The following is a 13,528-nucleotide window of genomic DNA, read 5'->3' as shown; positions in this document are numbered from 1 at the left end:
TTTGATCCGTTGTGCAATCGGAAGCCAGTGGAGGGATTGGCAGAGGGGGGTGGCGGAAACGGAGCGGTTGGAAAGGTGAATGAGTCTGGCAGCCGTATTCAGGATGGACTGAAGCGGGGATAGCCAGTGGCGAGGCAGGCCAGTGAGGAGGGAGTTGCAGTAGTCGAGTCGTGATATGATGAGGGAGTGGATGAGCTGTTTAGTGGTTTCTGGGGTTAGGAACGTGCGGATTTTGGCGATGTTGCGGAGGTGGAGTCTGCATGAGTTTGGTAAAGATTGGACTTGGGGCTGGAAGGATAGGTTGGAGTCCAGAATGACACCAAGTACTCTGGCCTGCAGGGCGGGTTTGATGGTGGCGTTGTTGGACGTGATGGAGAAGTCAATGATCTTAGAGCAGCTTGAGGCACAAAAGTCAGACATGTAGTCAGGGTTTTCCTCTGTGTCTTTGTTCATATCTAGGCTTTGGCTTCCATCTTGTTTGACTTCTTTTGTCTCCACAGTGTGGACAAGTTCTGTGCGGAAGGTGTGATGATGGTGGGAGAGCTGGTGCAAGCAAGACATCTGCGTGCCGTGGTCCATATCCTAGATAAAATCCTGCCCATGTTTTATCCATGTCCCAGCTATCTACTGAAAAATGAGCTGTGAGTCCTCTTCTCTATTCTAACCCTAAACAAGCAAGTGTTTAAATGGACTGTGTAAACTCTCTTAAAGGTTGCTCTCCTGAGTAGTATTTTTCAAATTTATAAATGGAGCCTGGTGGGCTTGGTCCAACAGTTGGACCCCCTACAATAATTCCTTACCCTGTTCCTGGCCACTGGGCACGCGACAGGTGTTCAGAGTTTAAAGGTAATCTTTCATAAAATAAATAATTCAGCGCTTAATTATTGAAAGTGACAAATGTATATAAGGTGAAGCGCAAAATTAATGAGTGCTAAAGTGACCACAACACATATAGTGTATCGGCAGATGTTGACGAAATAATTCGTGACTGGAATTTCCAATGGTGACAATGTTGAATAATTTCAAACAAATGATTGCAGTGATACACTTGTAAATAATGATGAATAAATTTAAAGATGAATAAATATAAAGATGAATAAATATAAGTCCAAAGTGTTCTGTAAAATCTCCGTGCACGTGACTCCGTGATAAGGGTTTGCTGTGGGATTGCACTCATCAGAAGCACAATGATATTGCACATAGAATCATATCCAATATAAAGGAACTCCGCTGGCTCACTGACAGCTTACAGGGAAAAGCTCCAGACCTAACTCACTGGACCCTCACAGCACATAGGGACAGCTCCGCTAGTACCTCTCCACCAAGGATATAGGTTGCCAAAAAGGATATGTTCCACCTTGAAATGTAATGGCTCGCAAATATTATTATTATTATTATTAATACAAGCCACAACGGGAGTACTGATAGTGTAGTATTTTATTATAAGAGAAGAAACATCCAAGTGGATACATCAGTATTGGCAGCACACTTACAAAGATGGCCGTCAGCCTTCCAAGTCTTTCATAGAGTGCTAGTGTGCGATGCATATTAGCACATTATACCTTCACCTTGCAAGGAGAAAGGTTGTTTTTTTTTTTTTTTTTTTATAATATTCCCCACTGCTTTAGGCCAGATACACACTGTTAGTTTTTGATTTCATTCAACCACACAAGGTGGATGCAGGAATTCCCATGCTGTTCTAATGTATTCTGGCAGTGTGCACTCCCTTGCTGTCAGAATACACTGACCAGCCATTGGCTGCAAGCCGCTGATTGAAAAAGGTTTTCCATCGGGACTGTTGGACAGAAGCTAAGCTAATGCTCTGCTTTATTGAACAGAGAGGGCTACACACAGAATATAATTCGACTGGTCCCTGCTGACCCAGCTGAATTTTGATGCCAGCTTTACTGTTTAGGCTGCACCGGTGCACTAGTGCCCCATAGACTTCTATGGACATATATCCAGTGCATCCAGAAAGTATTCACTGTGCTTAACTTTTGCCACATTGTGTTATGTTACAGGCTTATTCCAAGCCTAAACAGTAAAGCTGTGCATCATAATTCATTTTTTTCCTCAACATTCTACAAACAATACTCCATAATGACAACTTCAAAGAAGTTCGTTTTGAAATCTTTGCAATTTATCAAAAATAAAAAACATAAAAAAAAACATTTACATAAGTATTCATTGCCTTTGCCATGACACTCAAAATTGAGCTCTAGTGCATACTGTTGGCACTGAGCATCCTTGAGATGTTTCCACGACTTGATTGGAGTCCATCTGTTTGAAATTTAGTTGATTGGACATGATTAGGAAAGGCATAAACCTGTCTATAGAAGGTCCCACAGGTAACAGTGCATGTCAGAGCACAAACCGAGCCATGAAGTCCAAGGAATTGTCCGTAGACCTCCGAGACAGGATTGTATCAAGGCACAGATCTGGGGAAGGGTACAGAAAATTTTCTGCAGCATTGAAGGTCCCAATGAGCACAGTGGCCTCCATCACCTGTAAATGGAAGAAGTTTGGAAACAACAGGAATCTTCTTAGAGCAGGCCACCCGGCTAAATTGAGCGATTGAGGGAGAAGGACCTTAGCCAGGGAGGTAACCAAGAGAGAGGAGAACCTTCCAGAAGAACAACCATCTCTGCAGCACTCCACCAATCAGGCCTGTATGGTAGAGTGGCCAGATGGAAGCCACTCCTTAGTGAAAGGCAAATAGCAGCCCACCTGGAGTTTGCCAAAAGGCACCTGAGGGACTCAGACCATGAGAAACAAAACTCTCTGGTCTGATGAAACAAAGATTGAACTCTTTGGCCTGAATGCCAAGCGCCATATCTGAAGGAAACCTGGCACTGATCACCACCTGGCCAATACCATCCCTACAGTGAAGCATGGTGGTGGCAGCATCATGCTGTGGTGATGTTTTTCATCAGCAGGAACTTGGAGACTAGTCAGGATTGAAGGAAAGATGAATGCAACAATGTACAGAGCTATCCTTGATGAAAACTTGTTCCAGAGCACTCTGGACCTTAGACTGGGGCAGTGGTTCATCTTTTAACAGGACAATGACCCTAAGCACACAGCCCACATAACAAAGGAGTGGCTATGGGCCAACTCTGTGAATGTCCTGGAGTGGTCCAGCCAGAGCCCAGACTTGAACTCGATTGAACATCTCTGGAGAGATCTGAAAATGGCTGTGCACCGACGCTCCCCATCCAACCTAATGGAGCTTGAGAGGTACTGCAAAGAAGAATGGGAGAAATTGCCCAAAAATAGGTGTGCCAAGCTTGTAGCATCATACTCCAAACGACTTGAGGCTGTAATTGGTGCTAAAGGAGCTTCAACAAAGTATTGAGGAAAGGCTGTGAATACTTATGTACATGGGTTTTTTTTTTCATTTTTTTTATTTTTAATAAATTGCAAAGATTTCAAAACGAACTTCTTTCACATTGTCATTATGCGGTATTCTTTGTAGAATGTTGAGGAAAACAATGAATTTAATTCATTTTGAAAAAAGGCTGTAACATAACAAAATGTGGCAAAAGTTAAGCACTGTGAAAACTTTCTGGAAACACTGTAGATCCCTTCATCTCTGGCCTCAGGACGGGCGGTAATGCCCCAGGTGTGGTGAGGAAGGTGATGCTTGCGGCGTTGGATGTAAAAAAACACCAAAAACCATGGCTAGTGGATGGAGGTACGTACGTATCTGTGAAGTATGGTGAGTTAGGTCAAGTCAGGGCAAAAAGGCTAAATGCAATTTGTCCTAAAGGATAAGTGCACTTTAAAATGAAGTACACTTATCCTTTTTGCCTCTTTGCCTTGACTACCCGATCCCACCCTCCCTCACCACAGATGCATGCTTACCTCGATCTGACGACTGTGGCCTCTGGAGATTGTTTACATTCAGTACCGTGAGCTCCCTATGCCCTGAATGTGCATTTGCATTACAGCTTTGTAGACTTCTCTGGGGCTCCTCTACCTTTGTCTCTAGACTTAGCCCAAAATTTTCAGGTCGGTCACATGATGCACTGGGTTCTCTTCTTGTTCTGATCTGCTACTGGCTGTCAGCAGTACTTGATGATGAAAAGAGCAGTGTTGCCCATAGTGTCAGCCTGCAGTCACCGTATCTCACCATATTGAGTGATGGTGGATGTCCTTGAGTCACCGCATTGAATGACGATGGGTGTCCTTCAACTCAGGAGACTGAGGACATCTAAGGCAACCGCCCTGGAATAAATGTAAGAATTGCAGCCTGAGCTGCTTTTCTTATTTTTACCCCTCTGTGGTCTTTTTTTTTTATCTTTTAAACCTTTTTGCTTGGAGTTGTTTTTAAATTGCCTGCATGTATAGTGGTTGGTTCTTCTCTGTGTGATGGAATAACATTTAGCTGTATTGGTATTATAGATATGAAAACGATGGCTCTAAAGTTTATGTAGGTCCTCTGAGTTTTCTCATCTTGTCCTCTCCTGTTCAGGTTTTTGTCCTATATACAGCTCTTCCTGCAGCTGGACAGTGGAGTTCCTCAGGGGATGACTATGCAGATGACTCACAAGGTCACCCAGCACCTGACTTCCATCAACTATGGGGAGAATGTGAAGCTACTCACTAACATGATCCAGGTGAGTAAGGGATTGTCGGAGGAGAGGATTGAAGGCCATACCAGTTATTATTATTATTATTATTATTATACAGGATTTATGGCACCAATAGTTTGCTCAGCGCTTTACAATATAATGGGAGACAATACAGCAACAATACAGTTTAATACAAGAGGGTGAGGAGGGCTCTGCTCCTCAGAGCTTACAATCTAGGAGGGAGGGACTAGTGGTACAAAAAGTAGTAACTCTGGGGGATGGATTGGTAGGAAGAGTAGGCCAATGAGGAGTTATTATTATTATTATTATTATACAGGCTTTATATGGTGCCAACAATTTGCTCAGCGCTTTACAATATAAAGGGAAACGATACAGTTCAATACAAGAGGGATAGGAGGGCCCTGCTCCTTGGAGCTTACAATCTAAGAGGGAGGGGTTGGTGGTACAAAAGGTAGTAACTGTGGGGGATGAACTGATAGGAAAAATAGAAGATTTGGTTATTAGCTGAAGATGGGACAGGCTTCCCTGAAGAGAGAGGTTTTCGGAGATCGCCTAAAAGTGGACAGAGTAGGTGATAGTTGGATAGATTGGGGTAGAGAGTTCCAGAGGATGGAGGAGGCTCTGGAGAAGTCCTGGAGACTAGCATGGGAGGAGGAGACCAGGGAGCTAGAGAGCAGGAGGTCGTGGGAGGAGCGGAGAGGACGGTTTGGGTGATATTTAGAGACAAGATTGGTGATGTAATTTGGGGCAGAGTTATAAATGGCTTTATATGTTACTGTTAATGTTTTGAATTTTATTTGTTGGGCAATGGGAAGCCAGTGGAGGGATTGGCAGAGAGGGATTGCAGATATGGAACGGTTGGTACGGTGGATGAGTCTGGAAGCAGCATTCATGATAGACTGAAGAGGGGATAGCCTGCAATGAGGTCGGCCAATGAGGAGGGAGTTACAATAGTCAAGGCGAGAGATAACCAGGAAGTGAAGTTGCTTAGTGGTTTCAGAGGTTAAAAATGGACGTATGTTGGAGATACTGAAATGATTGAGGCCATCACCTCCCAGAACAGGATTTTAGGCAGATGCAGTACTTAGTTTAGTGGTTCTAAAGCTGGACTTTATTCAAATGGCTAAATACACAGATACAATTCATTTATGAGAGGAAAGGATTGTATTGAATTTATTTAAAGCAGAACTCCAGGCACTGCATGGGTCAACTTCTCGTTTTTCGAGGGGTAATCAAAAAGCTTATATTCACCTGACCTGCCGATCCTCCAGAAAAATGTGCTCCCCCAAGGTCCATTGGTGGACTGTTCCTGTCTATGGAGCATGCTGACGTCAGGAACAATCCATTTACAAGACTTCTGGACCGTGGGGGAGGCAGGAGCTGAAGGGACCGGTCTTGTGTGGGGAGGATTGGTGAGTGAGGTAAGTATATCTCCTCTGTCCTCTATCCTAGAGCAAAACAAGCAATAACCCTTGCAGTGCGGACTCAGCCCCACTGCACGGGCAGCAAAACATTCTGAGTTCTGCTTTACGAGACAATAGATTTCTTTTTCTGTCCATCCATTTCTGAGTTTTGCACAGCTCTGTGCCCCAGCACAACCCTGTCTTGCAGGGATGGAGATCTGACTTTTTTTTTTTTTTTCTACTACAGTTTAGTAATACAGGTTTGTCCCTTTCCCAGCCAGTGAAAGGAGAAGCAACAGATTCATCTCTCTGTCACTTTGCTCTCTCCTACCATAAGTTTGTCTATTGTTCGTATACAGTATGAGCACTACAGCAAAACCTACTGCCTTTTTCGCTTGCTTCTCCCTCTTCCGGTTCTGCTGTAGAGGGGATTTTTGCTTAAATTCAGATGGTTTAACTTTCTTATAATATTTTTGGTTGGTTCTACTCATTTCGGCACTAGTGGTCAGCAGACGGACTCAAATAGTGACTATCTTATAGATTTCTCCTTAGTTGTTATAACATATTAACAATCTACTGGATGGTCTTCGGGAGGATGTTATGTAGAAGATGGTATGTTCCAACGGCTTCTTCTGCAAATGCAATGGAACAGTCTAGAGAGGGAGTAGCACAACCTTTGGAGTAATGACATGTCCTCTTTTTCCATAGACCCACATTATTACTAGCACTAATCCTAATGAAGTGGGCCCGGTGGCAGTGCTGGAGTTCTGGATTCAGGTTCTCATAAGCCAGCAGCTGTGGCACAGAGATAAAGGCAGCCTACACCTCATGGACCAGCTCTGTAAAGCGGCATTCAGATACATGGAGGAGGACTGCGTGCAGAAGCTGCTCTATCAACAGCACAAGGTAACATGGAGTACTTTCTGGGCACCAACCATCACAGAAGACCATTTTACATGCACCCAGTTCGATGCTTCATTTCATTCTCCCAGGATTGACAATGAAAGGGGAAAATTTGCTAAAACTGGAGCACTCAGAATCTGGTGCAGCTGCGCATGGTAGCTGAAAGGATCTAGATAACCTCCATTTTGTTTATGTATGCCAATTTAAGTATTAAGTTAGCTTTATGCAGATATATTGGAAGTTTAATGAAACTGTTTCAGCTTGCTATGTATAAACAAAGATAAGATGACCCCGAGCTTTCTGTGTCCAGCCGATTCTAAGAAAGTTAGCAGAAACAGTTTATACCAAGAAATGTATATGTCATGTTTCATGTAGTTAGGTCATGATGGAAACTTACAAGTTGCAGTTTTGAAACTCGCTCCCCCCTCCCTTATTTTTCTGTATCCTATATAATCTTCGTAATGTCTAATAAACTTTGAACATCTCTGAACATAAGCTGCCGTTATTTCCATGTTCATAGGGTGTTCCCAGAATTCTGCTGATTAACCAGGAATCTCTCCACAGAGCGGGGATCTCTGAGGGGATAAAGAAAATCGATCCTTTCAGTAGCCAATCAACTTCCAACTTCAGCTTTGACAATAAAACCTGGAAGCTGATTGGTTTCTGTGCAGAGACGCACTAGATTTTGCACTCTCCATTTTTTGTACATCTCCCCCAAAGTATCTGACTGGTTATCATGTGCAGCACAGATTTCTCTTATGCCTGGGACAAGGATTGCTGTGTTCATTTGTTTGTGTGTGTTTTTTTTCTGTTGTTCCCTTAGAGATTCTTTTAGATCTGATTCACACATGTGCAGTGCAGATTGAAGCTCAGGTTTCACAGCTGATTGCTACAGTAGTTGTTCACAGGTTCAGGTCAGGTTTATATCAGGTTCAGGACAGGATTAGCTCAAGATCTTATCTTGTTCACACATGTGCGGTTTAGGAACTGTTCCTATAGAAGTCAATAGACTGTAATCTGCACCTGAACCTGAAGCCACTGCTTTGGACATGACTTTTCTTAAAACCACACTGAATCCGCACCCCCAGTGCACCGGACATAGGTGAACAGGCACCATAAGAAGTGTCATGCAGATTGGATGCGGTTCAAACTGCATCCAATCCGTACATATGTATATATAACACACGCACACACATACATACATACATATATATATATACACACACACATATATATAACACACACACACATATATATATAACACACACACACACACACACACACACATATATATATATATATATATATATATATATATACACACATATATATATACACACATATATACACACACATATATATATATATACACACATATATACACACACACATATATATACACACACACACACACATATATATACACACACATATATACACACACACACACATATATAACACACACACACATATCTATACACACACACACACATATATATACACACACACACATATATATATATAACACACACGCGCGCGCACACACATATACTTATATATATAAAACACACACATATATATACACACATATATATACACACACACACATATATATACACACATATATATACACACACATATATATACACACACACACACATATATATACACACATATATATACACACACATATATACACACACACACACACGAACCATTGCGGGAGTTTATTTTAAGTTAACAACACCCCGAAATCAGTTTGCAAAACGTGGTGCGATGTGCAGAATCAGATTGCATGGGTGTGAACACCTATCTGGCCCGATTCTAGTGCGGACCAAAAAAAAGAGTCCTACACCTTTTTGCTGTGTATGTGGTGCGATTTGAGCCATACAAAATGTATGGCTCAAATCGCACCACACAGATTTTGCATGTGATTTGCACAGGAATGCGGTGCGGTTCCTGTGCAAATCACATGCGGTATGCTGCACCGGATAAGCGTGAACCGAGGCTGAAGAAGGGGACATACACCAAAAGCTTGTCCTGAACTTTGTATGTTAGTGCAAATAAGAAGTATCACGGACAGTATTCAATTGTTTCTTATGCCTGGGGCAAGTGAAGTGACTGATCTGGTTCTCGAAATTCTGTCTTCCCCATTTTTAGGATGCTCTAGGATATCACTGTGACCGCGGGATTCTCTCCTCCTTCGTCGGATGGATTGTGGCCGGCAATGTTACTCCTTCATTTATTGATGCCAACTACAACCCTTCCCAGGTACTGAGAGTTCTTCCTAATGGAAACACCGGCCCATTTTTCATTATCAACATTGTTTTCTGCCAGTTTATAAAATTACTCTGGCTAGATCTTGCCTTCGTTTTTATAATCATTTTGGGAACACCTAGCAGAATCTGTTTTGCTGCATATTTAATGTTTTTTTTAATTGTTTTATTTTATTTTAGTTATTAACAATTTAAACCACGCTAAAGAGGTATAAACCTATATTTTTAATGGTAAGGAATTCATGAAGGATTTTTTTTTTTTTTTTTAAGATGTCGTTACATTTTTTTTTTTGCTACAGTCACATAACTGTAAAGCAGTATGTCCTGCAGGCTGGTGGTTCCTGTAGAATTCTTTTCTTCAGTTATGCCTGGTCCCCTTCTCAGCTCTGAACTTCCAGCGTTGCAGGGGTTTATATTTTTGTGTCTACTATTAGAGCACACTGAAGAAGGCCCAATGGGCACCCGCTTCTTTCTGTCCTCTCTTACAGTGACAAAAGTCCTTGCATCGTTTTAACGATGTGTAACACGTTATGTTAACCACTTCCAATCCGGACACTTTCACCCTCTTCCTGTCCAGGCCAATTTTCAGCTTTCAGGGCTATCACACTTTGAATGACAATTGCGCGGTCATGCAACACTGTACCCATATGAATTTTGTAGCATTTTTTTGAGGCAAAGCTTTATTTTGGGGTATTTATTCACCACTGGGATTTTTATTTTTTTTGCTATGTAAATGAAAAAGTACAAAAATTTTGAAAAAACATGTTTTTCTTATAAAATTTTGCAAATAAATAATATTTCATCAGAAATCTTGGCCAAAATGTATTCTGTTAGTTCTTTTTAGTAAAAAAAAAATGACCCAAATTAGTTTATAACCAAAAACTATAATTTTTCAAAAAAAGTTTTTACTTTTTTTTTTTTTTTGTTTTATATTATTATTTATGGTTTTTTTTTTACATACTGTCAACCTAGCAGTACAGTTTCACCATGTGTCACCACTACTTGGGGGGGGGGTGATGAAGATTTTTTTCTTTTTTTTTTTACACTGATTGCTTTTACACCCATAAAGGCTGTAAGAGCAATCATTTTCTCCTTCTCTCTGGCTGCATTCTTGCAGCCATTGAGAGCTACTGTGTGAGAGTGATTTGGTCACAGCTTGTCACATGGTACAATGCTGTTGTGAATAGTTGTGATCATTCACAGATTTCACACATAGTAAGCAATGATGCCAGAAGTGACATCTTGCTTACTTCTCTGCATGTGATCACTGATTGGCCAAACATGATCAGGACCTCTCACAGAGGTCCCGTCCGACGATTGGTGTTCCACTGTGTCCGGAGGACACAGCAAGCACCGGATTGCGGTGCTGGTTGCTCCCAGGGAGCGCGTACAAGCAGGGATCGGGCAGGCCGTTTATAAACAGCCACCCGCCTCTGCACTGCCACCGTCCAGCCGTTTATATACAACGGCCGGGCAGGAAGTGGTTAATGGCGGAGGGGATCCTCTCATTCATCTGTTTGTCCCCCATTCACAGAATAGTCTGTGAAAGCAGAGCAACCACTTGTCAGTGGAAGAGAAGACAGAAAGATGCGGATGCCCATTGGGCTGCTTTTAGTGTACTGCAGTGATAGACCCAAATTTAATAACCCTGCAGTGCTGGAAGTTCAGCATTGTGAAAAGAGGAGGGCATCATTGGAGAAAAGGTTTCTACACGAACCATCAGCCTGCGGGGAAGTTATGTGACTGCAGCTGTATATAAAAAAAAAAAAAAGTATTTTTAAAGCTATTGTTTGTAATTTTGAATAGAGTAGGGAATGGATTAAACGCTTGTCAGGTATTTTGCCATGTGTGTCCCATTAGGGAAATTTCCTTCACTTCCTGTTCTGTAGAGGTCCTGGGAAGAAAGCTCTCCTATGGTGAAGGAAATACCCTCCTAGACAGAATGAGCGTCCCAATTGGAAGATTTTGCCTCTATTCCTGTTCTGGTGATCAAAATTTTGAATTTTCCCAAACCTTGCAGTCCCAAGAGCAGTCGCCATGACAAACAGAGAGTGTGAATCTCCTGGCAGGGATCCAGACAGTGATAGAAACCTTATTTGTGAGAAGTAGTAAGGGCACTACACCAAAGGTCGAGTCCAACACAGTCTTCTGTTGATTAATTAGTGAAATTAGAGCCAGCACGTTTGGGGGGTGTAGACACTCCCTCTTTGTCCAGGCTATGGGTGTTTAGAACCCCAAAATACATTCTCTGCTGTTTCACTCACAAATTTATATCTCCCCCAGGACCTTTTTGGACTCTTTCATGAGAACAGCCACTCCGCTTACCAATGAGATGATCATTCACAACATTAGATATGAACAATTTAGAGCATTTTTTAAAATATTAATATATGTGTGTATATATATATGTGTGTATATATATATGTGTGTGTGTATATATATATATATATATATGTGTGTGTGTGTATATATATATATATATATATGTGTGTGTGTATATATATATATATATATATATATGTGTGTGTGTGTGTGTATATATATATATGTGTGTGTGTGTGTGTATATATATATATATGTATGTGTGTATATATATATATATATGTGTGTGTGTGTATATATATATATATATATATATATGTGTGTGTGTGTGTGTGTGTATATATATATATATATATATGTGTATATATGTGTGTATATATATATATAAATAAAACCACTTGCTGACTGACATAAGTATAAAAATGTCCTGTCAGCAAGTGGTTGTTACAAGACCATGACTGCAGCTGCAACCTTGACCTTGGTACCATATTTTTATTTTTTTTTTTGTTAAGCCTGCGATCGGCTATTTTGTAAAAATAAACTAGGCGGCAGTAAAGCCATTTGACAGCACTGTGAATGGCTGCCTGGTGGTTCCCGAGATCCCCTGTTCCTCTGGGATGCCTGGGGCTGCGTTAAGCAGTCAGGACTGCGTCCTACACTGGAGATGAATATCTCCACTGTGACAAATGAAAGCGGAAGCGATGAGGATTTCGTTACTTTTGGTTTCAGAACAATCTGTGTTTGGTTAGCTGCTTTGGAGGGGAGACAATAGAGGTTTAATAAACCCCTGAAGTCTCCATAAGCAGTTAAATTGAAAACAAAAATAAAAAGAATAAAAAAAACCAAACTTTCACACTTGACTGTTTTACCAATGCTTGCCAAACGCCCCTATAGCGTTTGGCAAGCGTTGCTCCGGCGTTTGCTGAGTGGTTTTAGCACTCGGCGGACGCCGCATGCGCAGTTTAGCAGTGGTTGCTAGGCGTTTGCCGAGCGTTAAAAACGCCCCACAAATGCCTATAATGAAGTTTGAATGGTGTTACCGCTCCGCAAACGCCCCACAACCGCGTCGCCACCGCAAACGCCGGCTGGGCGTTTGCGGAGCGGCACCATAGACTAGAATAGGAGGCTTCAACGCCTCCTGACTCGACCAGAGGCGTCCGTTTTGCCGCGACGCTAACGCTCCCGTTAGAACAGCACCATGTGCTGCAATGTGCAGAATTGTCAGAGGCGTTTGGGAAGCGGTAAAAACGCTTCCCAAACGCCTCTCTTCCGCCTGCACACAACGCTAGTGTGAGCGTAGCCTTATACATAAAAACAAACTATCAAAAATGTAAAAGCACCCCCATCCACGAACACATGCAAATGCAAACATGCGTGTAGGTCCAGCATGCATATGTAAACAGTAATTGCACCACACATGTAAGTTATCACCACAATAGTGAGAGCAATAATTCTAGGGCCATAATTCACGATTAATTCTGAACTGATAACCTGCAAAGCACCACTTATGGACAATTTTAGTTACTGATCTTGATGTGTTTGGTATCTAGTTACGTGACATAACATCATATTTTATATTTTACCAAAAATTGGGTATTGTGTTTGTGTGCACCGGGGTTGCCAACACTCAGTAAATTTACGGAGAGTATATAAAAATCTGTGATTTTTACAACTGTCTAGAAATATCAGAGGCTGATCATTTGTCAGGATGTTTTGACTTTTGTGAGTGTCAAATTACTTGCTATGGGTATTGTCAGTGTTTATGCTCTTTAAATATTGATTGTCTTAGTTTTTAATGTCATTTTCAGGTTGTTCGTAAAAAAAAAAAAAAGTGCTCTTTTATTAAATTTTCCATGTTTTGTAAGTAAAAAAATGCTGCGGGAGGTTTGCAACACTGGTGTGCACCACAATTCATTTACGTGTATTTTTTATCCTATAAATTTGCATTTGATAAACGACTATAAATATGTTGTTATGTAAAAAATTGCAACAACCACGATTTTATTCTCCAAGGCTTCTGCTTTCAGAA

The 13,528-nt window shown here is 41.4% G+C and overlaps 1 protein-coding gene across 1 annotated transcript in view; it reads left to right on the top strand.

Annotated features, from left to right (window-relative positions):
* The window catches only part of EPG5 (ectopic P-granules 5 autophagy tethering factor), a 210,699-nt gene that overhangs the window by 107,688 nt on the left and 89,483 nt on the right, over positions 1-13,528 (top strand). Inside the window, exons 17-20 of the mRNA XM_089656878.1 lie at positions 501-641; positions 4,475-4,619; positions 6,707-6,904; positions 9,062-9,172. Coding sequence (XP_089513004.1) covers positions 501-641; positions 4,475-4,619; positions 6,707-6,904; positions 9,062-9,172 — 595 coding nt within the window. The remainder of the gene's footprint in view (positions 1-500; positions 642-4,474; positions 4,620-6,706; positions 6,905-9,061; positions 9,173-13,528) is intronic.

Source organism: Staurois parvus, unplaced genomic scaffold (genome assembly GCF_062004578.1).
Source record: "Staurois parvus isolate SC_StPar_1 unplaced genomic scaffold, SC_StPar_1.0 ptg000946l, whole genome shotgun sequence".
Lineage (NCBI taxonomy): Eukaryota > Metazoa > Chordata > Amphibia > Anura > Ranidae > Staurois > Staurois parvus.
Note: the sequence above shows the minus strand (reverse complement) of the source record. Positions and strands in the feature narration are given on the sequence as shown.